Below are 27,953 nucleotides of genomic sequence, written 5' to 3'. Positions count from 1 at the left end.
ACAAGCACCAGAAACACTGTTGTTATGACAAGTAGCAATAAATCACTGATATCGATTAGGGGGGAAATCAGGTTGTACGTGCTGTTGAAACTAACACAACTAAAAAAACACATGGAAATGGGAGATATATTTTACCTCACTGGTTAGAGGACAACCTGCAGAAGACAGTCAGCTACATTTTGGAGTGATGCATTTAAATTTAGGGGTCGCTAAACAAAGGAACACAACACTTATTCATCGATATCATGCTAAAATCATTTGTGTGACAGGAGGGAGATGAAGTTGCACGTCCTGTTAAAACGAACAGCTCAAAAACCACACGGAATCTGGGAATAATGTGTACATCCCTGGTTAGAGGACAATTTGTAGAAAACAGCTAGCTACATTTTGAAGTGTTGCGTTTTGATTCCAGTGGGTCACCAACGTGGTAAGTGTAACACAACTCTTTTTTTGTTAGTCACTTTTTGTTATATCACATAAAAAGTACTCTTCCATTTCAGAGCCTGGATTTTCCCTCTGAGGCTAATATCCATATCATGTTGAAATCAATAGAACAGGGGACAAACGTTTAGGGTTCTACATTGTGACATTATTAAAATACTCCTTCTACAATGTTAAAACATTCTACATTGTGACATTAATTCATTGATATCATGAAACAACTCCTTCATGTATGTATTTTCTGATATTTGATCAGAGATCTTTTATCAGATTATCTCTGGTCACAGCTATGAGGTTTCTCTCCTGTGTGTGTTCTCTGGTGTTGAGTCAGAGAGCCAGAATCAGCAAAACTCTTCCCACATTGATCACAGCTATAAGATTTCTCTCCTGTGTGTGTTCTCTTGTGTGATGTCAGATGGCCAGATTGACCAAATCTCTTCCCACATTGATCACAGCTATAGGATTTCTCTCCTGTGTGTATTCTCTGGTGCACTGTCAGATTGCTAGATTGACCAAAACTCTTCCCACATTGATCACAGCTATAAGGTTTCTCTCCTGTGTGTCTTCTCTGGTGTAATATCAGACCCCCAGACTCAGTAAAACTCTTCCCACACTGATCACAGCTATATGGTTTCTCTCCTGTGTGTGTTCTCTGGTGTGATGTCAGATTGCTAGATTTACCAAAACTCTTCCCACATTGATCACAGCTATATGGTTTCTCTCCTGTGTGTGTTCTCTGGTGCACTGTCAGATTGCTAGATTGACCAAAACTCTTCCCACATTGATCACAGCTATAAGGTTTCTCTCCTGTGTGTCTTCTCTGGTGCAATATCAGACCCCCAGACTCAGTAAAACTCTTCCCACATTGATCACAGCTATAGGGTTTCTCTCCTGTGTATGTTCTCTGATGAATTTTAATGCCTGTTGATGAGGTGAATCTCTTCCCACAGTCAGAGCAGCAGTGAGTTCTCTTCCCTGTGGATCTCTGCGGGTGTTTCTTGAGGTGTTCTGATGTGGAGAGACTCTTCTCTGCCTCTTCAGCATCATGAGGTTGTTGAGGCTCCCCAGAGGATCCACGATAGTTAAGTATCTCTCCTGTGTGAACAACAAAGTCAGACAGATGATTTAAAGGCCCACAACAGCGGTAATCCACTGTAAAAGGTGATGCCAACAGCGTAGCCATGATGTTGTACAACAATTGACATCTGTAATGAATGTAAAAATGATTTGACAATTGTCTTAAAATGAGCAAGAATAGTCATATTTTGTCTTGTTTTCACATAAGTAGTAACATCGATGATTGTAGGCTAGAAATAAGTTATTCATGTTGTTGAACCTCTAAGCAGTGTGCCAGACGACTTTTGGTCTCCAATATAGACCCCTTTCTATGTTTGGACTATAAGGGCGACACAATTTGGTTGCAGAAACTCCTCCCTGCTAATGAGGAAACCGCTAGTTATGGATGTAGTATATCTGGTAATGAGGAAACCACTAGTTATGGATGTAGTATATCTGGTAATGAGGAAACCACTAGTTATGGATGTAGTATATCTGGTAATGAGGAAACCACTAGTTATGGATGTAGTATATCTGGTAATGAGGAAACCACTAGTTATGGATTTAGTATATCTGGTAATGAGGAAACCACTAGTTATGGATGTAGTATATCTGGTAATGAGGAAACAACTAGTTATGGATGTAGTATATCTGCTAATGAGGAAACCACTAGTTATGGATGTAGTATATCTGGTAATGAGGAAACCACTAGTTATGGATGTAGTATATCTGGTAATGAGGAAACCACTAGTTATGGATGTAGTATATCTGCTAATGAGGAAACCACTAGTTATGGATGTAGTATATCTGGTAATGAGGAAACCACTAGTTATGGATGTAGTATATCTGCTAATGAGGAAACCACTAGTTATGGATGTAGTATATCTGGTAATGAGGAAACCACTAGTTATGGATGTAGTATATCTGCTAATGAGGAAACCGCTAGTTATGGATGTAGTATATCTGGTAATGAGGAAACCACTAGTTATGGATGTAGTATATCTGGTAATGAGGAAACCACTAGTTATGGATGTAGTATATCTGGTAATGAGGAAACCACTAGTTATGGATGTAGTATATCTGCTAATGAGGAAACCACTAGTTATGGATGTAGTATATCTGGTAATGAGGAAACCACTAGTTATGGATGTAGAATATCTGCCTGGAGCAATAATGGTTTGCTCCATTACCAGGTTGCTTATGAGAGCATTTCACACTACTTTGGATTATAATTGTAAGGCTCGTTTGAATTTCCTGCTTAATATAATGTTTGTGTCATCATCGCAAATCAACCGCTTTGGACTTAAAAAACACTTCAACCAGTAAAATGCTCTTTGGCTTTTCCATCAGCCTGACAATGAGGGTTTGTACACCGTTTGCCAAATTGGCCCATAACTTCACCTAACAACAACATAGACCTACTGTAGGACCCATAACTTCACCTAACAACAACATAGACCTACTGTAGGACCCATAACTTCACCAAACAACAAATATAGGAAAATATCTCTGTGTGTTGTACAAAAGCCTATCCATCAAGGAACAGTTCTCTACACATTATGAGCTAAGTAGGAATGTTGGATCCAACGTGGAGCACGGCATAACTGTCTTTACCAGAGTAATGAATGAAGAAGCACTTTGGTTGTTGTTGCATGTCGTGATGTTTGTCATGTGACTGTCATTCAGAAAATGATTTCCTGGATCAGCTGATGATAGTTGAACATGTGACTAACTAAACAGCTACAGTATTTAGAATTATGTGTAATTATTCATTATTGAAGAACCACATTAATGACAGTATCCATTTGGGTGTTGTCAATAAAGTTACTATATATATATATATGTTACCTTTATTTAACCAGGTAGGCCAGTTAAGAACAAGTTCTCATTTACAACTGTGACCTGGCCAAGATAAAGCAAAGCAGTGCGACAAAAAAAACAGAGTTACACGTTGGATAAACAAACGAACAGTCAATAACACAATAGAAAAATCTATATACAGTGTGTGCAAATGGAGTAAGGAGGCACGGCAATAAATAGGCCATAGTAGCAGAGTAATAACAATTTAACAAATTAACACTGGAGTGATAGATGTGCAGATGATGATGTTCAAGTAGAAATACTGGTGTGCAAAAGAGCAAAAAAAGTAAATAAAAACATGGGGATGAGGTAGGTAGTTGGATGGGCTATTTACAGATGGGCTGTGTACAGCTGCAGCGATCGGTAAGCTGCTCAGATAGCTGATGCTTAAAGTTAGTGAGGGAGATATATGTCTCCAACTTCAGCGATTTTTGCAATTCGTTCCAGTCACTGGCAGCAGAGAACTGGAAGGAAAGGCGGCCAATGTAGGTGTTGGCTTTGGGGATGACCAGTGAGATATACCTCCTGGAGCGCGTGCTATGGGTGGGTGTTGCTATGGTGACCAGTGAGCTGAGTTAAGGCGGCCTAGCAAAGACCTATAGATGACCTGGAGCCAGTGGGTTTGGCGACGAATATGTAGCGAGGGCCAGCCGACGAGAGCATACAGGTCACAGTGGTGGGTGGTATATGGGGCTTTGGTGACAAAACGGATGGCACTGTGATAGACTGCATCCAGTTTGCTGAGTAGAGTGTTGGAGGCTATTTTGAATATGACATCGCAGAAGTCAAGGATCGGTAGGATAGTCAGTTTAACGAGGGTATGTTTGGCAGCGTGAGTGAAAGAGGCTTTGTTGCGAAATAAGAAGCCGACTCTAGATGTCATTATGGGTTGGAGATCCTTAATATGAGTCTGGAAGGAGAGTTTAATGTCTAATCAGACACTTAGAATATGAATACAACAAATACCTAAGTCAGAACCGTCCAGAGTAGTGATGCTAGTCAGGCGGCGGGTGCAGGCAAAATCGGTTGAAGAGCACGCGTTTAATTTTACTAGCGTTTAAGAGCAGTTGGTGGCCACAGAAGGAGTTTGGTATTGCATTGAATGGCATTGAAGCTCGTTTGGAGGTTTGTTAACCTCTATGGGTTACTCAACAGCCAGTGGAATCCCATGGCGCGATATTCAAATACCTTAGAAATGCTATTACTTCAATTTCTCTAACATATGACTATTTTACACCATTTTAAAGACAAGACTCTCGTTAATCTAACCACACTGTCTGATTTCAAAAAGGCTTTACAACGAAAGCAAAACATTAGATTATGTCAGCAGAGTACCCAGCCAGAAATAATCAGACACCCATTTTTCAAGCTAGCATATAATGTCACAAAAAACAAAACCACAGCTAAATGCAGCACTAACCTTTGATGATCTTCATCAGATGACACTCCTAGGACATTATGTTATACAATACATGCATGTTTTGTTCAATCAAGTTCATATTTATATCAAAAAACAGCTTTTTACGTTAGCATGTGACTAGCATGTGACTAGCATTCCCACCGAACACTTCCGGTGAATTTACAAAATTACTCACGATAAAAAATTACTCACGATAAACGTTCACAAAAAACATAACAATTATTTTAAGAATTATAGATACAGAATTCCTTTATGCAATCGCTATGTCCGATTTTAAAATAGCTTTTCGGTGAAAGCACATTTTGCAATATTCTGAGTAGATAGCCTGGCCATCACAGGCTAGCTAATTTGACACCCACCAAGTTTGGTGCTCACCAAACTCTGATTTACTATGAGAAAAATTGGATTACCTTTGCTGTTCTTCGTCAGAATGCACTCCCAGGACTTCTACTTCAATAACAAATATTGGTTTGGTTCCAAATAATCCATAGTTATATCCAAATAGTGGCGTTTTGTTCGTGCGTTCAAGACACTATCCGATGGGTAAAGAAGGGTGCGTGCCCGGCACGTTTCGTGACAAAAGAAAATCTAAATATTCCATTACCGTACTTCGAAGCATGTCAACCGCTGTTTAAAATCAATTTTTATGCGATTTTTCTCGTAAAAAAGCGATAATATTCCGACCGGGAGTCGTTGTTTTCGTTCAAAGACTGAAAATGAAAACATGGAGTCGTCTCGTGCACGCGTGCCCCAGTCTCATTGTTCTCAGATCGACCACTTACCAAATGCGCTACTGTTTTTCAGCCATGGCCTGCAAAGTCATCATTCAACGTTCTGGCGCCTTCTGAGAGCCTATGGGAGCGCTAGAAACTGTCACGTTATGCCAAATAGTGTTTTATGACAAACCATTTTTTACCAATCCGTCGAGGCACCAACTTTGAGAAGAAAACAAAGGTTTCAAACCAATTCATGAATTGCCTCAATCTGTTAAAAACAATAATTTTGACCTCATGGATGAATTCTAGAATATACTATATATCCTAGAAACCTGGTTAAACTATCATTATGACATCATGGATGAATTCTAGAATATACTATATAGCCTAGAAACCTGGTTAAACTATCATTATGACATCATGGATGAATTCTAGAATATACTATATATCCTAGAAACCTGGTTAAACTATCATTATGACATCCTGGATGAATAAATTTGAGTGGTTACACTTCTCCTTCCCCCATCCCTCAGCTGTTTACCAAACCAAGCCTCTGGGCAGCCATTTTGTTACTGTTTTAAAAAACCCACACAACCCAGCAATCTGCAGTTCATACAACAACAAAACTGTCATTCCACCACTGTTTTGGTTATAAGATGATTATGGGGTTGGAGAAATGTAACTACTCTCAAATTCATAGACAGACCTATGGATGCAAGGACTGACCATCCATGATATCAACATTATAGTTTTAACTATGTTGAGGCTATACAGTGTTGGTTTACATTTCTAAACATTGGAGTAAAAAAAAGCTTATTTCTTGTTTTACTGTGATATTCTCTTCTTTAGCAGGAGGAGAGTAGCTTAGTGACCGCATGGTCGGAGATGTTAGCTAGCTAGGCTAATGCTAACTTAACCAGCCCGCTAGCTGAATAATAACAACAACACCGTAAATATGAAATTAAATCGGATAACTAACTAGACGACAGAAGAGGGTTTTAAACACAGTGGCTAATATACACTAACGCGTCTAAAGAGCTTTATCGGTTCGGCTATTTTGTCTAGCAAGCTACCGTGGTGTCTGACTAACTGTTGCTTCTGTTGAAGAGTTCCGTCCACTAGATTATACGTCACACCAACAGCATCGCGTTAAATTCCCAGACCGCCATCTGCTGACTGGAGTGGGTAACGCAGTTGAGTAAAATGTTTATTTTGTCAGACAAAAAGTTAAAGGGTAGGAATAAGGGACATCGCTGGTCCTAAAATATTCATTAGCCCCCCCCCCCACCCTAAATAAATCAATATCAGTCAATATATTTTTTCTGTGACTTTTTTTTTTTCGTCAACCGTTCCATCGCATCTTAAACTTCTAGTCCCTGGGCAGGTTATTAAAAACAATTACAATATAGACAATCATTGAACAGTGAGCATACACAGAGCAACATAGGACAAGCAAGACATAGCATAAAGACAGAGCAACATAGGACAAGCAAGACATAGCATAAAGACAGAGCAACATAGGACAAGCAAGATGTAGCATACAGACAGAGTAACATAGATGTAGCATACAGACAGAGCAACATAGAACAAAAAGCAACAAGACAAAATCCATAAAAACAACAGTGTTTCCACACCTCACAAGCTACAGACAACAGACAACATGGAAAGTGGCAATACACAGCTAGGGATTATGTTCACAAATCTGATTGACCTTTAGCCATGTCTTCATGCAATTTGTGAAAGTGTGATATGTGGTGCAGTTATGTGTGTCTGATGGCAGTGTATTCCAGACATGGGACGCTCTCACAGAGAAAGCAGATTTACTAAAGGTGCTTTTCCTTAAGGGAACTATACAGTCACCTCTCATGGCAGACCTTGTGGATCTGCTGCCATAGGTTTGGGTTTTCTGTTTAACAAAAATACTGAGTGGAGGGGGAGCCAGGCCATTTAGGATCTGGAATACAAGACATGCGTCGGTGTATTGCACAAGATCTTCCCAACTCAGGAGCTCATGCTTTCTGAGGATGTAACAGGTATGATTTCATCCATCTCAAGGCATCGGGGGAAAAGTTGAACTTGGACAATTTTGTGATGAGAATCTCATGGTTAACAGTATCGAAAGCCTTCCTTAGGTCCAGAAACACAGCCCCGACAACGCCCCCTTTGTCCATCTTGGACTTGACATTTTCCAGAAGCAAGCAGTTAAAGCAGAAGAAAGCAGTTATGTTATAAATACAAGTTCAATCTGTACTTCAATGCACATCTGTTGTGCATTATAAAAACAGAGGAAGAAAGAGGAGGTGGTGAGAGAGGTGTAAAAGACAGAAAGGGAAAGAGGTAAGCACATAGGAGCAGGGAAGGCAGCACATGATTAATGAATCACAGTGCTACATAAATATTCTCTCAGTTCATCACAATCACATAATAGTGTCTCTAGTCGGCCCAAAGGTTCTTAAAAGCAGGTGAGGTGGCGATGATGGGACTGGGGGTTGGCATCCTCTCACATCAAAACATACCTGCAGACGAGAGACAGATGGTGTTTGTGTTTTTATTTTAACATTGTTAGTCATCAATCAGGAGGTGAAATGCAAAACTGACCTGGGATCATTAACTCTGGGACTACTGCATCTCTGTCTGTATTTCAATGTAAAGCATCTCTGTAATAATACTTCCTGTTGACCTGACCAAGTGACCTCTCACCTCTGATCATGCTGTGCCCTCTATGTAGCCAATTCAGATGCAGGAGGAGTTCACCGACACAGCTGATATAACCTTGAGGATTTAGGGAGAAGGGGAGAGAGGGATGAAGTGAAGGAGAGAGACTGTTACTGAGAAAATAAGGTAGTTAAAGCGACAGTGTTCAACAGGGTCCCTGGTTCAAGCCCAGGTTGGGGCGAGGAGAGGGACGGAAGCTATACTGTTGCATATATTTTTTTGTATTTTAATTTCTATTATTATTGTCATTATAGTGTTTTGTGGTTGAGGGGTGGGGGGAGGTTGATGGGGATGATGGAGGTGCTGGGGGTGTCCTGTTGAGGGTTGATGGGGATGATGGAGGTGCTGGGGGTGTCCTATTGAGGGTTGATGGGGAGGGTGGAGGTGCTGGGGGTGTCCTGTTGAGGGTTGATGGGGATGATGGAGGTGCTGGGGGTGTCCTGTTGAGGTTTGATGGGGAGGGTGGAGGTGCTGGGGGTGTCCTGTTGAGGGTTGATGGGGAGGGTGGAGGTGCTGGGGGTGTCCTGTTGAGGGTTGATGGAGAGGGTGGAGGTGCTGGGGGTGTCCTATTGATGGTTGATGGAGAGGGTGGAGGTGCTGGGGGTGTCCTGTTGAGGGTTGATGGGGAGGGTGGAGGTGCTGGGGGTGTCCTGTTGAGGGTTGATGGGGAGGGTGGAGGTGCTGGGGGTGTCCTACTGAGGGTTGATGGGGAGGGTGGAGGTGCTGGGGGTGTCCTATTGAGGGAGAAGGGGATTCTTCATGGAGGCACATTCAGTCATAGTTTTGTTTATGATATTATTATACATTTATTTATTGTTGTTTGTCTATTATTATAACAGTTTACTGTGATTATGGATATGCACTCATGTTGACTTATATATTTGAACGTTCTTTTTCGCCCAGAGTACAAATATTAGATGTATTATTGTTATTATTATTTTATTATTACTACTGTACCTACATTCTTAAAACCTAAGACAGAAAAAGTGTACTTTTTGTTGTCGTAGGAAGAGCCATAAGAGGGAAAAGCAGGATGGGATGGGGGTTTGGGGGGATGGGTAGAGAGAACAATAGAGGGCTCTGAAACTATTATTTCTGAAATAACCACTTCCTAATGTGACTAGAGTCTAATACTTCCTGTGGCACATCAGAGGGCATGATAGCTCACCAAAAATGATTCTGAAGTGTGCCAGGCCTTGCAGTCCCAAGATAGAATTCCGACAGGCAAGAAAATAGCCTTTCCGAACCCCCCCCCCCCCCCCCCCCCCCTTCTAATTTCCTTAATTTAGTTGCTAGAGTCAAATACTTTCTGTGGCACATCAGAGTCAAATACTTTCTATAGCACAAACTTCACATCAGGATAGGCAACCGAAATGAATAATGAATAGACTAATACACTTGAAACACATAGCCAAACCGAAAACTGCAGACATTACTAGTGCCTCCCCACGATCAAACCGTCATGAAAAATAAAATGAAACGCAGCCTGACGTGATCAGAAACTTCAACTAGCAAGCAAGTCGCAGCAATGAAGAATTCGGCACAACACCGAAGCCAAAAGAAAAAATACATTTTACTCAACTGCGTTACCCACTCCAGTCAGCAGATGGCGGAAGAAGATTTGAGTGCGTGCGCGTTCACGCGAAGGGGGGCCAAAAAGGCTTCTCAACAGCTTTTACCCCCAAGCCATAAGACTCCCGAACAGGTAATCAAATGGCTACCCGGAGTATTTGCATTGTGCCGCCCCCCCAACCCCTATTTTACGCTGCTGCTACTCTCTGTTTATCATATATGTATGTCACTTTAACTATACATTCATGTATATACCACCTCAATTAACCCGACTAACCGGTGCCTGTATATAGCCTCCCTACTGAAAATAAAATATACATTTTACTCAACTGCGTTACCCACTCCAGTCAGCAGATGGCGGTCTGGGAATTTAAGGTAATGCTGTTGGTGTGACGTATAATGTAGTGGACGGAACGCTTCTTTCAACAGCAACAACAGTTACTCAGCCACCACGGTAGCTTGCTAGACAAAATAGCCGAACCAATAAAGCTCTTTAGACGCTTTAGTGTATATTAGCCACTGTGTTTTAAACCCTCTTCTGTCGTCTAGTTAGGTATCCGATTTAATTTCATATTTACGGTGTTGTTATAATTATTCAGCTAGCGGGCTGGTTACGTTAGCATTAGCCTAGCTAGCTAACATCTCCGACCATGCGGTTACTGAGCTACTCTTCTCCTGCTAAAGAAGATGAGGCCTACTGGACGGAGAAAGAAGCTCTCGTCAAAGAGGAGGACGAAGAGGAGGCTGTTTCAATACAAAAACAAGTAGAGGGTGAGGCTGTTACAGTGAAAGAAGAAGAGAAAGATGTTACAGTGAAAGAAGAGGAAGACGTGTTCAGAGTGAAGGAGGAGGATGTTACAGTAAAAGAAGAGGAGGATGCAGTTTTTGGAGTGAAAGAGGAGGAGGGGGAGATGACTGTCACATCGAAGAAGGAAGAAGAGGAAGAATCTGGATATCTGGGCCCGGTTTCCCAAAGGCATGTTAAGGCATCCAATGGTTCCAACGATGAACGGGCCCTGATTAACACTAGTAAGTACTGTCTTAAATACAGAGGCACAAACTCTGCAGTTGTTGAACTGATGTGTGGTGTTAAAGGGGACATCTGCAATTGTTACATCCATATTGTGACTTTTTAATTATTTATTTATAGCCATGTATTCTTGAAGAATATAACACATGCCTCATGAGCTTAGTTCAACTGTTGTACCCCATCAGAACCCCAAATAAGCATTTTTTACTCCAATGTCTAGAAACAATGTAAATCAACACTGTATCAACATGGTTAAAACTATAATGTTGATATCATGGATGGTCAGTCCTTGCATCCATAGGTCTGTCTGTCTGTAGTTACATTTCTCCAACCCCATAATCATCTTATTACCAAAACAGTGGTGGAATGACAGCTTTGTTGTTGTATGAACGGCAGATTGCTGGGTTGTGTGGGTTTTTAAACAGCAACAAAATGGCTGCCCAGAGACTTGGTTTGGTAAACAGCTGAGGGATGGGGGAAGAAGTGTAACCACTCTCAAATTCATAGAGAAAGCTATTGTAGCAACCGTAACCCAACACCTAGCAACCTTTTCAAGAAGTTCAGACATCTTGGTGTAACAGTTATAAGGTGTTGTCTTGACAGTCGCTGGATCCAGGATTGAGTTCAGCTCAGGACTACCCCCTGAATGGACTACACTATAAATACAAAGACTGGCCATCCATGATGTCATAATGATAGTTTAACCAGGTTTCTAGGCTATATAGTATATTCTAGAATTCATCCATGATGTCATAATGATAGTTTAACCAGGTTTCTAGGATAAATAGTATATTCTAGAATTCATCCATGATGTCATAATGATAGTTTAACCAGGTTACTAGGCTATATAGTATATTCTAGAATTCATCCATGATGTCATAATGATTGTTTAACCAGGTTTCTAGGCTATATAGTATATTCTAGAATTCATCCATGATGTCATAATGATAGTTTAACCAGGTTTCTAGGATATATAGTATATTCTAGAATTCATCCATGATGTCATAATGATTGTTTAACCAGGTTTCTAGGCTATATAGTATATTCTAGAATTCATCCATGATGTCATAATGATAGTTTAACCAGGTTTCTAGGCTATATAGTATATTATAGAATTCATCCATGATGTCATAATGATGGTTTAACCAGGTTTCTAGGCTATATAGTATATTATAGAATTACCAGTGTAGATTTCCTGTGGAGGCAAATTATTAGAGCTGTTGATAAGTCATTGTATAATATTCAGCCAATTTTTTTCATGTCATTACATTAAAGGCGAAACATACCTAGATTCAATAACATTCATGCATTGGTTTGAAACCTTTGTTTTAAACCCTTCTCAAATTTGGAGCCTTGACGGGTTTGTAAAAAACGATTTGTCAAAAAACACTTATTTATTTAAATGTAACCTTTATTTAACTAGGCAAGTCAGTTAAGAAAAAATTCTTATTTCCAATGATGGCCTACCCCGGACGACGCTGGGCCAATTGTGCACCACCCTATGGGACTCCCAATCACGGCCGGTTGTGATACAGCCTGTAGTGACGCCTCTAGCACTGAGATGCAGTGTCTTAGACCGCTGTGCCACTCGGGAGCCCCAACATCATGTTCTAGTGCTGTCCTCACCTAAAATACATCTTGGTCAACCAATTACATCTGTTCTTTCTACCAATCGCTCCATGTGTTTTAATAAAATCAACTATATGTACGTAACTTGTCTGATGCTTTAAATAAGCATGCCCCTTTCAAAAAATGTAGAACTAAGAACAGATATAGCCCTTGGTTCACTCCATACCTGACTGCCCTCGACCAGCACAAAAACATCCTGTGGCGTACTGCACTAGCATTGAATACTGCCTGCGATATGCAACTTTTCAGGGAAGTCAGGAACCAATTCACAGTCAGTTAGGAAAGCAAAGGCTAGCTTTTTCAAACAGACATTTTTATCCTGTCGCTCTAACTCCAAAAAGTTTTGGGACACTGTAAGGTCCATGGAGAATAAGAGCACCTCCTTCCAGCTGCCCACTGCACTGAGGCTAGGAAACACTCACCACCGATAACTCCACAATAATTGAGAATTTCAATTAGCATTTCCCGACGGCTGGCCATGCTTTCCTCCTGGCTACCCCAACCCCGGCCAACAGCTCCCCACCCCCCGCAGCTACTTGCCCAAGCCTCCCCATCTTCTCCTTCACCCAAATCCAGATAGCTGATGTTCTGAAAGAGTTGCAAAACCTGGACCCTCTCTTTCTAAAATTATCCGCCGCCATTGTGTCAACCCCTATTACTAGTCTGTTCAACCTCTCTTTCGTATCGTCCGAGATTCCTAAAGATTGGAACACTTCCGCGGTCATCCCCCTCTTCAAAGGGGGTGACACTCTAGACCCAAACTGTTACAGACCTATATCCATCATGCCCTGCCTTTCTAAAGTCATCAACATCCAAGTTAACAAACAGATCACTGACCATTTCGAATCTCACCGTACCTTCTCCGCTGTGCAATCCGGTTTCCGAGCTGGACACGGGTGCACCTCAGCCACACTCAAGGTACTAAACGATATCATAACCGCCATCGATAAAAGACAGTACTGTACAGCCCTCTTCTTCGACCTGGCCAAGGATTTCGACTCTGTCAATCACTGTATTCTTATCGGCAGACTCAACAGTCTTGGTTTCTCAAATGACTGACTCGCCTGGTTCACCAACTACTTCTTAGATAGAATTCAATGTGTCAAATCGGAGGGCCTGTTGTCCGAACCTCTGGCAGTCTCTGTGGGGGTACCACAGGGTTCAATTCTCGGACCGGCTCTTTTCTCTGTATATACCAACGATGTTGCTCTTGCTGCGGGTGATTCCTTGATCCACCTCTACTCAGACGACACCATTCTGTATACATCTGGCCCTTCTTTGGACACTGTGTTAACCTCTCTAGGGTAGGGGGCAGTATTTTCACGGCCGGATAAAAAACGTACCCGATTTAAACTGGTTACTGCTCTTTTCCAGAAACGAGAATATGCATATAATTAGTAGATTTGGATAGCAAACACTCTAAAGTTTATAAAACTGTTTGAATGGTGTCTGTGAGTATAACAGAACTCATATGGCAGGCCAAAACATGAGAAGATTTCACACAGGAAGTGCCCTCTCTGACCATTTCTTGTGCTTCTGTAGCATCTCTGTCGAAAATACAGGATCTCTGCTGTAACGTGACAATTTCTAAGGCTCCCATAGGCTCTCTGAAGGTGCCAGAAAGTGGAATGAGATCTCTGCTGTCTCTGGGCTAGGTACAGGAGTGCTGTTTGTGAGGGGTCAGGCTGGTGGCTCAGAGACAGGAGATGCGCGGCCCCGAGAAGTGGCCATGTTTTTCTTTCAGCCTTTGACCGAAAACAACGACGCCCGGTTGGAATATTATCGCTATTTTACGAGAAAAATAGCATAAAAATTGATTTTAAACAGCGTAATGGAATATTTAGAAATTTTTTAAGGTTTTTCGTATTTCGCGCCACTCGATTCCACTGGCTGTTGACTAGGTGGGACATACCCGAGAGAGGTTAACCTGTCTAGGCGAGGTCAACAGCCAGTGGAATCGCGTGTCGTGAAATACAAATACCTAAAAAAAAACGTAAATTTCTCAAACATATGATTATTTTACACCATTTTAAAGACAAGACTCGTTAATCTAACCACATTGTCCGATTTCAAAAAGGCTTTACAGCGAAAGCAAAACATTAGATTGTCAGGAGAGTACCCAGCCAGAAATAATCAGACACCCATTTTTCAAGCTAGCATATAATGTCACAAAAACCAAAACCACAGCTAAATGCAGCACTAACCTTTGATGATCTTCATCAGATGACACTCCTAGGACATTATGTTATACAATACATGCATGTTTTGTTCAATCAAGTTCATATTTATATCAAAAACCAGCTTTTTACATTAGCATGTGACTTTCAGAACTAGCATACCCACCGAAAACTACTGGTGAATTTACTAAATTACTCACGATAAACGTTCACAAAAAACATAACAATTATTTTAAGATTTATAGATACAGAACTCCTTTATGCAATCGCGGTGTCCGCTTTTCGGTGAAAGCACATTTTGCAATATTCTGAGTAGATAGCCCGGCCATCACAGGCTAGCTATTTTGACACCTACCAATTTTGGCACTCACCAAACTGAGATTTACTATAAGAAAAATTGGATTACCTTTGCTGTTCTTCGTCAGAATGCACTCCCAGGACTTGTACTTTACACCCAATGTTGTTTTGGTTCCGAATAATCCATAGTTATATCCAAATAGCGGCGTTTTGTTCTTGCGTTCAAGACACTATCCGAAGGGTGATGCGCTGGCGCGTATCGTGACAAAAGATTTCAAAATATTCCATTACTGCACTTCGAAGCATGTCAAACACTGTTTAAAATCAATTTTTATGCGATTTTTCTCGTAAAATAGCGATAATATTCCGACCGGGAGACATTGTTTTCGTTCAAAGACTGACAGAAGAAATGGTGTCTTCACGTGCACGCGCGCACCCGTGTCATTGTTCTCAGATCGACCACTATCCAAATGCGCTACTGTTTTTAGCCCAGGGACTACAGAGTCATCATTCAACATTCTGGCGCCTTCTGAGAGCCTATGGGAGCCTTAGAAAATGTCACGTTACAGCAGAGATCCTCTGTTTTCGATAAAGAGGCTATAGAAGGCTTTTTTTTATATAAATATGAACTTGATTGAACAAAACATGCATGTATTGTATAACATAATGTCCTAGGGTTGTCATCTGATGAAGATCATCAAAGGTTAGTACTGCATTTAGCTGTCTTCTGGGTTTTTGTGACATTATATGCTAGCTTGAAAAATGGGTGTCTGATTATTTCTGGCTTGGTACTCTGCTGACATAATCTAATGTTTTGCTTTCGTTGTAAAGCCTTTTTGAAATCGGACAGTGTGGTTAGATTAACGAGAGTCTTGTCTTTAAATAGCTGTAAAATAGTCGTATGTTTGAGAAATTGAAGTAATAGGATTTTTAAGGTTTTGAAAATCGCGCCACAGGCTTCAAGTGGCTGTTACGTAGGTGGGACGAATTCGTCCCGCCTAGCCCATAGAGGTTAATTTGCTAAATTGTAATTACTCTGCTACTATGGCCTATTTATTGCCTTACCTCCTTAATCCATTTGCACACACTGTATATAGATTTTTCTGTCGTGTTATTGACTGTACGTTTGTTTATCCCACTTGTAACTCTGTGTTGTTTGTGTCGCACTGCTTTGCTTTATCTTGGCCAGGTCGCAGTTGTAAATGAGAACTTGTTCTCAACTGGCCTACCTGGTTAAATAAATAAATAAAATCTGAACTTTATTGACAACACCCAAATGGATACTGTCATTAACGCAGTTCTTCAATAATTACACATAAAATGTTTGCTAAAGCATTAATAATTATTAAACAGGACATTCAAATGAGCCTTACAATTATAATCTAAAGTAGTGTGAAATGAACTCATAAGCAACCTGGAAATGGATGTTACTCCCCTGAATTTCCCCCATTCACATTCAGAATACATTGTGAAAAACTAAAATCTTTGCTCACCATTTTTGCTCCAGGCAGATATCGTACATCCGTAACTATCGGTTTCCTCATTAGCAGGGAGGAGTTTCTGCAATCAAATTGCCCTCGTGCCGCAATTTTAGCAAACACAGAAAGGGGCCTATATTGGAGACCAAAACTAGTCTGGCACACTGCTTAGAGGTTCAACAACATGAATAACTTATTTCTAGCCTACAATCATTGATGTCACTACGAATGTGAAAACAAGACAAAATATGACTATTCTTGCTCATTTTAAGGCAAATATCAAATAATTTTAACATTCATTACAGACGTCAATTGTTGTCCAACATCATGGCTCCGCTGTTGGCATCACCTTTTACAGTGGATTTCCGCTGTTGTGGGCCTTTAACCATCTGTCTGACTTTGTTGTTCACACAGGAGAGATATGGGACTATCGTGGATCCTCTGGGGAGCCTCAACAACCTCTTGATGCTGAAGAGGCAGAGAAGAGTCTCTCCATATCAGAACACCTCAATAAACACCTGCAGACATCCACAGGGAAGAGAACTCACTGCTGCTCTGACTGTGGGAAGAGATTCACCTCCCCATCAGGCATTAAAATTCATCAGAGAACACACACAGGAGAGAAACCTTATAGCTGTAATCAATGTGGGAAGAGTTTTGGTCTATCTGGAAATATGACTGCACACCAGAGAACACACACAGGAGAGAAACCTTTTAGCTGTAATCAATGTGGGAAGAGTTTTGGTTTGTCTGGAAATCTGACTGCACACCAGAGAACACACACAGGAGAGAAATCGTATAGCTGTGATCAATGTGGGAATAGTTTTACTACATTTGGCACTCTGACTCAACACCAGAGAATACACACAGGAGAGAAATCTTATAGCTGTGATCAATGTGGGAAGTGTTTTGGTCAATCTGGAGGGCTGACAGTGCACCAGAGAACACACACAGGAGAGAAACGTTATATCTGTGATCAATGTGGGAAGAGTTTTGGTGAATCTGGCCATCTGGTATCACACCAGAGAACACACACAGGAGAGAAACCTTATAGCTGTGGTCAATGTGGGAAGAGTTTTACTACATCTAGCACTCTGACTCAACACCAGAGAACACACACAGGAGAGAAACTTTATAGCTGTGGTCAATGTGGGAAGAGTTTTACTACATCTAGATATCTGACTATACACCAGCGGAGACACACAGGAGAGAAACTTTATAGCTGTGGTCAATGTGACAAGAGATACTCTGATAAAAGAACTCTGATCAAACATCAGAAAATACATACATGAAGGAATTGTTTCATGATATCAATGAAATGAAATCTCACAATGTGGAATGTTTTAACATTGTAGGAGTATTTTAATGATGTCACAATGTAGAACCCTAAACGTTTGTCCCCTGTTCTATTGATTTCAGCATGATATGGATATTAGCCTCAGGGGGAAAATCCAGGCTCTGAAATGGAAGAGTTACTATTTATGAGATTTAACAAAAAGTGACTAACAAAAAAAGAGTTGTGTTACACTTATCATGTTAGTGACCCACTTGAATCAAAATGCAACACTTCAAAATGTAGCGAGCTGTTTTCTACAAATTGTCCTCTAACCAGGGATGTACACATTATTCCCAGATTCCGTGTGGTTTTTGAGCTGTTCGTTTTAACAGGACGTGTAAACTCATCTTCCTCCTTTCGCATATTGGGGATATCCCACCTAGCAACATGTAATTGAAAAGCTGTTGAAAATAAGACTATGCAACCAAATATTTCATATTTACATTTCATGTAACATTTAGTAATAATTATTTATGTAACCAACTGACTATTATATTGACATTGTTACCCTGCTTTTAGAATATCAGGGTTCATTCTCAGATGTGCAAACCCAAATGTACTAGAGCATGACATTGGGGACTGGGCCCCGTTCCAACAACATGCCTATCTAGTGAACCCTGAAAAGAGAGACAAGCTCTGCAGTGAGGTGGAAAGTTACTATGGATATTGCAGGAGTTTCCTCTTGAAATCAGACATGTCCGTGGTGAGGACAACTTGGTTTCTGATTGTCTCAAGGGTGGGCAGTTAAAAAGTTGAGTGTTTTGTGTTTAGCCAGTGTGTTGCCATGGATCACAATTTATTTTGACTGCATGTTTTTCCTTATTGGAGATGTGTTTTGTTTGGGCTCGTTCCAAGGGGACGAGAGTTCTAGAAGCTAGTGAGTTTTAGGAAGACTAGAGTTCTAGAAGTGTATATATATTGTCTTGAATTGTTGACAGCCAGTGGACACCATGTTTATATTGGTGAAGCATTGTAGTTGATTATAATGTGAATTGGAAGTTTTTTTCTGTTGTTGGTAAGCATTCTCTTAAGTTGTTACCGTCTTTGGTTTTTCCATTTTTGTTTTGAGGTTTGGAATGTAGCACGTAGGACGCACTGATTGGTGTCACCTCGTTAGTCAGTATGTGTTACACCTGTGCTGGCTTGTCCATCTCGTTAGTGGGAAGGTGTTTCACCTGAGCTGGTCCAGGTTCTATTTAAGAGTGTCTGGCCCAGTGCTCCAGTTGTCTTGATACATGTGGAGAGTCAACACCTTTAGTTGTTCTACTTCCTGTCTTTAAGTTTGGTGTGGGTTTTTCTTTTGTGGACACTGAGAGCAAAACTGCAAGATTATGTTATAATACTTTTATTGCATCAAATGGTTGTTTGATGCAACAGAATAGAGGGTTCTTAGAACTATTGTGTCTGTGTGTTCTACTGAGGATGGGCCTCTGGGAGAAAACACTGACAGGAGATTTACAATGTATTTTGGGTGATAAAACCTAAAGAGACCGCATTTCAGAACATGAGTTAATGTTTCTGTTCTATATGGTACCAGGGAGAGATGACCCCAGGGCCAGACCCTGGTCTCTACACAAAGAGTACTGTTTTTACAGCAGATACTGTCTGCTGAGAATTATAAGTATCTTTCATACAAATCTTAACCTTGTGACCCGTTCTATACATCTGTTGTTCGTCATGTAGGTTGAAAGGGCTATAAAAGACCTTTGTACTTTTGTCCCGTGGGTCATCTCTCAATGAATCATCTGGGGGTGATTTGTCGACCAGCCATCATTATCGTAGGGCACTCAATTGATTCACTTTATATGTGTGTGTTGTATTGACCTGCTCCCTTATAAGTGAATAAAGATTTAGTTTAAGAATAACTCTGACTTGTGTGATAAGTTTGTCTCAATTAATATTAAAGAAATTCACCACAATTGGCGATGGGGATGTGAATCTTCACTTGGTGACCGCTCCTGACGACCTGGGTAAATGGTGCGCCAGGGATCCCTCTAACTTGGGATCTCAGGGAGACCACACTTCGGGAACAGGACAAATGGACCAACCTTTGATCTGAGAGGCAGCGAGCCGAGTGGATACCATCAGTATAGTATATATAGTGGATACCATCAGTATAGTATATATAGTGGATACCATCAGTATAGTATATATAGTGGATACCATCAGTATAGTATATATAGCGGATACCATCAGTATAGTATATATAGTGGATACCATCAGTATAGTATATATAGTGGATACCATCAGTATAGTATATATAGTGGATACCATCAGTATAGTATATATAGTGGATACCATCAGTATAGTATATATAGTGGATACCATCAGTATAGTATATATAGTGGATACCATCAGTATAGTGTATATAGTGGATACCATCAGTATAGTATATATAGTGGATACCATCAGTATAGTATATATAGTGGATACCACATCTCCAACGTAGTTTAAAAAAAGAGGTGAGTGAAACACGCAAAGTGGAGTTTTTAGAAAAGCCTCGTAGGCTCTGAGTGTGTATTGCTGTGTGGAGGTGTAAACAGGGCCCAGTCAGGAGGCTCTGAGTGTGTATTCCTGTGTGGAGGTGTAAACAGGGCCCAGTCAGTAGGCTCTGAGTGTGTATTCCTGTGTGGAGGTGTAAACAGGGCCCAGTCAGGAGGCTCTGAGTGTGTATTCCTGTGTGGAGGTGTAAACAGGGCCCAGTCAGGAGGCTCTGAGTGTGTTTTCCTGTGTGGAGGTGTAAACAGGGCCCAGTCAGGAGGCTCTGAGTGTGTATTCCTGTGTGGAGGTGTAAACAGGGCCCAGTCAGAAGGCTCTGAGGCTGAGTCAGCTATCTGTGAACTGGATGAAAACTAGAATCTGTGTTTACTAGTTAGACCATTTGTGATATAGTATAAGATGGTACGGTGCACCTGGAATTATTTTAAACCTGTACCCCATTTTAGAAGTATTGAAAGATGTAAATGTATGAGTTTCATTATCCTAGGAACTAACCATTAGATAAATGTGAAAATATTCCTGCAGGTTAAAATATTGTTGAAAAACAACTAATTGATTAGGTATGTTTGGGAATAGCATTGTGTGACTGTGATATGAGAGTTGTGTGACTGTGGTATGAGCGTTGTGTGACTGTGATATGAGAGTTGTGTGACTGTGGTATGAGAGTTGTGTGACTGTGGTATGAGAGTTGTGTGACTGTGATATGAGAGTTGTGTGACTGTGATATGAGAGTTGTGGAAATGAGTCTTAATCTGATGTTTGGATAGTAACATAGAAATATGCTGAATCAGATGATTGAAATGTGGATAATAAGCGGGATGATATTTTAGAAAGCAGCGGAAGGTCTATAGTTCCTGGGAGGCTTGATTTTGCCGTGGTCTCTGGGAGGTTAGAGAACCGTTGAGGATCCCATGGTCATTGTCTGGGAAACAAAAGTTTATTTTTTGTTCTGCTGGGAGGATGTTTGGAGAGATGCTTCGTTGCTATGGAGAGTCCCTGAAAAAGCAAATGGAATGGTTGTCGTGACTACCTGACAATTTCTTACGTTTTATATGGATTCTGTGAATATATGAAAATATGATGAATTGTATGTGTGTATAATCGATTACTAGAGGTTTGATGAAGTAATACTGGGAATATAATTAGATACAATTTAAACAACCCATATGTAGACGAACGTAGGTTTTGAGTTGGTATCTTTAATGGATTATTTGATAAAGATGAGGTTTAAGCATTATTAAACTGTCTACAAAGTCTGGGCAGTTGTCTCAGAAACTGATGGGAGTGTGTCCACTTTAGGGTAAGTTGCCCTAAGGATGAAACTATAAAACGTCCGGGTACCTTAATTGAAATAAAACTGCCCTTAAGGCGTAGGGTTCTTCCCAGTATGAGAGGAGTTGCTAGATTTATTGAATAAACCTTTTTCCATAAAGTTAGAGTGAACCAAGGTGTCTGACTAGCTGTTGATGTTGAAGAAGCGTCCCGTAAAGGTTCCTGGAGTTTAGGGGTTCTTCAAATTGAACATTGAAACTGTGGGGGAACCCCTATAAGTTCCTCAAAGAACATTTTGGGGTTAATTATTTTAACTCTCGGTCCACCCTCCCTGCATTATAAAAAACATATTTTAATAACAACAATATTGACAATATTGATTTAAATAATTCATTGTTTATTTAGTGGCACCACAAATGTGAATTCATATTTACAAAACACATAAACAAATTGCAACATTTCTGCAGACATGTCAGACCCTAATAAATAATACATTTACTTTGTATAGTGCTTTTCATGACATTTAAAATATATAAATAATAATGATGTACAATAAAAATAACATTAAAAATGAATCATAGGTAAACTAACAATATTGTAGACTTGATGCTAAATACAGATTTTTCAGCTTTAGTGTGTATATCGTATCCACTTAGTTATGTCAGGAAGTTTTCCATCTTTATGACCGGCCCTGGTAACTTCACCCCAACTTCTCTGATCCCCAGAACACAGTAACTTAACAACATAAGTGTTCTTCTGACATTTTGGGGAAATGTAAGGGAAAATAAAAAATACAGTCGTAGCAGAGCCCCAAGTCCCATGGGGACGTCCTCTAGGGCCTGGATGTTCTCCCCATCAAAGGCCAGCGGGATTTCACTCTCATGGTGAAATGGATTTCCACCGATGTGCAGTAAAGGAGTGAAGAGCGGTGAAATCTGTGTCAACAAAAGTAAGAAATGATTAATACACAAACAATTAACAAAGAACATAACAAATGTTCAGCTGTAGTTTTATATAAGCATGCACACCTATGTTTATGAAGAAACAGATGATTGGTGCAGAGGCATACCTTGTCACGGACATAAAGGCCACTCGGGTCCTCATTGAAGAGGTAGGGCAAGAGCAGAATCACTGCTGTGGTCTCCAGTCCTAATAAAGTAAAGCAATGATCTTACTACACTTGCTAATTTTATTACAAAATACATTAGAGAAAAGGAAGGAATAAGAGCAAATACCTCTTCTGTATTGTCCTTCAGGGACTGTCAAAATAGCAAGATGATGTCCTCACCCCTGCCTCGCCTCTCTACCTCTGATAGTCCTTGAATTATATTTTTGTCTATATCCATTCCATGGACTTGATTCATTTCTGAGAAGATCTGAAAAGATAATTTGCACACATTTGTATGCTAATAGATGTCAGTTTGTATTGACTGCTATGTAGGTTAAATGTACACTTCAAATGCAGCTGTCCTACAACATATCTGTACCTTCTTCTTGATCCCAATTGCATTGTGTCCATGTTCTGTACCATCTAAGATATTAATTTCCCTCCACAAGGGGGCGGACATGTAACGTTTCCAAAATGGGATAGTATTGTCCATGTAACGTTTCCAAAATGGGATAGTATTGTACATGTAACGTTTCCAAAATGGGATAGTATTGTACATGTAACGTTTCCAAAATGGGATAGTATTGTACATGTAACGTTTCCAAAATGGGATAGTATTGTACATGTAACGTTATGCCCCCTTGTGAGTTAATAGTATTGCATGCTGTAGCAGGCTATATAAAGAGGAAGACCTCCATTGACGATTCAGTTCGTTGTAACATCTGGTCTGGACAGGTCACCGTCCTTAGTTAGTTAGTTAGTTAGTTAGTTAGTTAGTTAGTTAACGAAGCTAACGTTAGCTAGTTGTACATGTAGATTGGAAACTTAGGTTAATGAGTGTAAAGCCATGTTGGCTTTATGGAAACGATATACAATATATGGGAAAGAATATAGTTGAGGAAATAATCCAAACCTAGATGGTGAACTGATGTTGAACTGGGCAGTCAGCTGCTGCTGTTCCAATACAGTATGAGGTGAGAGGGTGAACTGATGTTGAACTGGGCAGTCAGCTGCTGCTGCTCCAATACAGTATGAGGTGAGACGGTGAACTGATGTTGAACTGGGCAGTCAGCTGCTGCTGCTCCAATACAGTATGAGGTGAGACGGTGAACTGATGTTGAACCGGGCAGTCAGCTGCTGCTGCTCCAATACAGTATGAGGTGAGACGGTGAACTGATGTTGAATCATAATGATTAAGTTAATTAAAATGAATTTGTGAAACGGTTAAAAAATAGTATTTGTCATATTAAATATATTACTCTATTGTTATCAGATAGAAACATCATGGAATATTGTACATCATATTAAATATATTACTGTATTGTTATCATATAGAAACATCATGGAATATTGTACATCATATTAAATATATTACTCTATTGTTATCATATAGAAACATCATGGAATATTGTACATCATATTAAATATATTACTCTATTGTTATATAGAAACATCATGGAATATTGTACATCATATTAAATATATTACTCTATTGTTATCATATAGAAACATCATGGAATATTGTACATCATATTAGCATCAACATACATTATTGTTTCATTCAATTTCACATAATAAGATATTTAATATTTTCAAGTTCAGAAGTCAGAACCCATCACCTGCTATGTAAAAGAGACAGAAGAATGCACAATGGTCAATGCTATCTGGGATCCTTGGGACATCCCTACCCTAAACCCTAACCTTAACCCCTACCTTAACCATTTTAAATGTCAACTTCAACGGGCTAGGGACGTCCCAAGGATGTATCTCTACCTGAAAATACATGATCTAAGTGATTGATAGTTGGTATTCAGCAGTCATAAAGCCTAATTTACTTTAATGAACTACTAAAATTGTGATTTTGTCAGACAGCATAGACAGCAGCTCTACACTTTATTGACTGACTGATCCATTCATCCTTCCATCCCTCCTCAGCCTTCCTCTCCTCTGAAGACCCAGTGAGGGTGGAGCTCAGTCAGAGAGCTGTTGAGGGACTGGTTAGGAAGAACACTTCTACAGCCAGAGAGGTGAGAGGTCACACATGGTTTAGATGGTAAATATTTATGTCCCCTTAGCGGTTCATCACGTCAGCAAAAGGGAATATGTTCCATCATCTATATTTATTTACATTAGTGCAAATTGTCCACTGATATCGGTGTAATTTCTCACCCCTTTAAGCTGTATGAAAGTGAATTTCCCCTTAGGCATACATACATGTTTTTTGTTATTACCCGAGCCACCTGAGCCACTGCCTGTTCACCCGCTATCATTCAGAAGGCGATATCAGTACAGATGCATCAAAGCTGGGACCGAAAGACTGAAAAACAGCTTCTATCTCAAGGCCATCAGACTGTTAAATAGCACAGAGAGGCTGCAGCCTACATATAGACTTGACATCATTGGCCACTTTAATAAATGGAACACTAGTCACTTTAATAATGTCCCTTTAATAATGTTTAAATATCTTCCATTTCTCATCTCTATGTATAAACTGTATCTCAGTCTATGCTGCTCTGACATTGTTTATCCATATATTTATATATTCCTAATTCCATTCCTTTACTTAGATTTGTGTGTATTAGGTATTTGTTGTGGACAAGCATTTCGCTACACCCGCAATAACATCTGCTGAACACCTGTATGTGACCAACAACATTTGATTTATGAAGGTCATTTGTGTAAAATGTACTTTTCCCAGCATATCTTTACATTGCTTATGCATATTCAATGGCCGGACTGCATCCAGACTATGTCAAAGGCCCATCCTGGTAGATCTGAACCTAATGCAGCTTGGAGTGATCGGATGACAGAAGTCACATTTAGGTGCCAGGTGTAACTGAGGCCATAGATGCTCCATATCCATTACTTTGAGTGTTCTATATAATATGACTAAATGTGTTTCTGTGTTGCAGGGACAGTCAGAAATGTAACAGCAAGGCCACAGAACATGACATAAGCAGAGCTGTGGGAGACCACCTCAAGCCCCTGGTAGAGCCGGGGGTGGTGTTTACCACTCCACCACGCCTTCAGCAGGCTGGAAAAATGGGATTGATACAGTTTTTCATACTAAGGTGGACCAATAGTTTGTTGATTGGTCAGTCATTGGGTAAATTTGTTTTATTATATGTTCAAATCAAATCAAGCTTTATTTATACAGCACATGTCAGACATGGATGCAACACAATGGCTTCACAGGAAAAAGATTTTTAAAAACATTGAAAATAAACAGAAATATTTAGTACCCAACAAACATAAGAGGATAAAAAACACAAGACTAAACTGAAAAACGAATGATTAAAATGTTAATTGGATGCAATATCCAACCCAAAATATAAGCTTGGAACGAGCCCAAACAAAATTAATCTCCAATACGGAAAAACATGCAGTCAAAATAAATAAAGATCCATAGCAACGCACTAGCTAAACGCAAAACACAAATCTTATATCCATTTGGGGGGAAATCAGGTTGAATCTGCTCCTGAAACTAACACAACAAAACTAAAAACACATGGAAATGGAGATATCTTTTACCTCACTGGTTAGAGGACAACCTGCAGAAGACAGTCAGCTATATTTTGGAATGATGCATTTAAATGTAGGGGTCACTAAACAAAGGAACACAACACTTATTTGTCATAACTCATCGATATCATGTTGAAATAAATTGTGCCGAGAGGAGGGAGATGAGGTTGCACGTCATGTTAAAACTAACAGCTCAAAAATAATAATGTGTACATCCCTGGTTAGAGGACAATTTGTAGAAAACAGCCAGATACATTTTGATTCAAGTGCGTAACCAACATGGTAAGTGTAACACAACTCTTTTTTTGTTAGTCACTTTTTATTAAATCTCATAAATAGTACTCTTCCATTTCAGAGCCTGGATTTTCCCCCTGAGGCTAATATCCATATCATGTTGAAATCAATAGAACAGGGGACAAACGTTTAGGGTTCTACATTGTGACATCATTAAAATACTCCTTCTACAATGTTAAAACATTCTACATTGTGACATCATTAAAATACTCCTTCTACAATGATTGATATCATGAAACAACTCATTCATGTATTTTCTGATGTTTGATCAGATGTCTTTTACCGGAGAATCTCTTGTCACACTGATCACAGCTATAAGGTTTCTCTCCTGTGTGTGTTCTCTGGTGAAAAGTAAGATATCCAGATGAAGTAAAACTCTTCCCACATTGAGTACAGCTAAAAGATTTCTCTCCTGTGTGGATTCTCTGATGAATTTTAATGCCTGATGAAGAGGTGAATTTCTTCCCACAGTCAGAGGAGCAGTGAGTTCTCTTCCCTGTGGATCTCTGCAGGTGTTTATTGAGGTGTTTTGATCTGGAGAGACAGCCAGATGTAGTAAAATTATTCCGACAGTGACCTCAGTTATAAGGTTTCTCTCCTGTGTGTGTTTTCTGGTGTAGAGTCAGAGAGCCAGATGCAGCAAAACTCTTCCCACATTGATCACAGATATACGGTTTCTCTCCTGTGTGTGTTCTCTGGTGTGATATCAGGCTGTCTGGCCGAGTAAAACTCTTCACACATTGATTACAGCTATAAGGTTTCTCTCCTGTGTGTACTCGCTGGTGTCTAGTCAGATGGCAAGATGAAATATAAGTCTTCCCACATTGATCACAGCTATAAGGTTTCTCCCCTGTGTGTGTTCTCTGGTGTGATAACAGGTTGCTTGACTGAGTAAAACTCTTCCCACATTGAGTACAGCTGTACGGTTTCTCTCCTGTGTGTATTCTCTGGTGTAGAGTCAGAGAGAAAGATGTAGTAAAACTCCTCCCACATTGATCACAGCTGTAAGGTTTCTCTCCCGTGTGAATTCTCAGGTGTACTTTTAGTGCTTTTAATCTTAAGTAACTCTTCCCACAATCAAAACAGTGGTGAGATTTCTCTCCTGTGTGTGTTCGCTGGTGTATTTTAAGTTCTGATGAAGATTTGCAATGTTTTCCACAGTCAGAGCAGCAGATAGATTTCTTCCCTGTCGGTCTCTGCTGGTGTTTCTTGAGGTGATAGAATCTGGACAGACTCTTCTCTGACTCGTTAGCATCATGATGTTGAGGCTCCCCAGAGGATCCATGATAGTCACGTCTCTCTCCTGTGTGAACAAGTCAGACAGATAGTTAAAGGCTCACAACAGCAGAAATCCACTGAAAAAGGTGATGCCAACAGCGTAGCCATGATACTGTACAACAATTGACGTCTGTAATGAATGTTAAAATGACTTGACAATTGTCTTAAGACAGTCAAGTGAGCAACAATAGTCATATTTAGTCTTGTTTTCACATTAGTAGTAACTAGAAATAAGTAAAAGGTGTTGAACTCC

General features: G+C 40.1%; 1 protein-coding gene and 1 pseudogene across 1 annotated transcript; one reads left to right on the top strand and one right to left on the bottom strand.

Annotated features, from left to right (window-relative positions):
- Positions 1-508: 508 nt before the first annotated feature.
- On the bottom strand, positions 509-27,738 carry LOC145877079 (uncharacterized; annotated as a pseudogene).
- LOC145877086 (uncharacterized) lies at positions 9,382-17,828 on the top strand. Its single transcript, XM_082972384.1, has 2 exons — positions 9,382-9,432; positions 16,916-17,828. The coding sequence occupies exons 1-2, from the start codon at positions 9,382-9,384 to the stop codon at positions 17,681-17,683; spliced, it is 819 nt and encodes a 272-aa protein (XP_082828510.1). The 3' UTR covers positions 17,684-17,828.
- Positions 27,739-27,953: the final 215 nt, after the last annotated feature.

This window comes from Salmo salar, unplaced genomic scaffold (genome assembly GCF_965601325.2).
Source record: "Salmo salar unplaced genomic scaffold, fSalSal1 ptg000686l, whole genome shotgun sequence".
Taxonomy (NCBI): Eukaryota; Metazoa; Chordata; class Actinopteri; order Salmoniformes; family Salmonidae; genus Salmo; species Salmo salar.
The sequence above is the reverse complement of the archived record's forward strand: the minus strand, read 5'-3'. Positions and strand labels throughout refer to the sequence as shown.

Bases quoted from the DNA above. Each gene is read 5' to 3' on its own strand.
- LOC145877086 (XM_082972384.1), top strand. From the start codon at position 9,382: ATGATTCTGAAGTGTGCCAGGCCTTGCAGTCCCAAGATAGAATTCCGA. The intron at 9,433-16,915 runs GCAAGAAAATAG...AAACACCTGCAG, and splicing joins CCAAGATAGAATTCCGACAG to ACATCCACAGGGAAGAGAAC.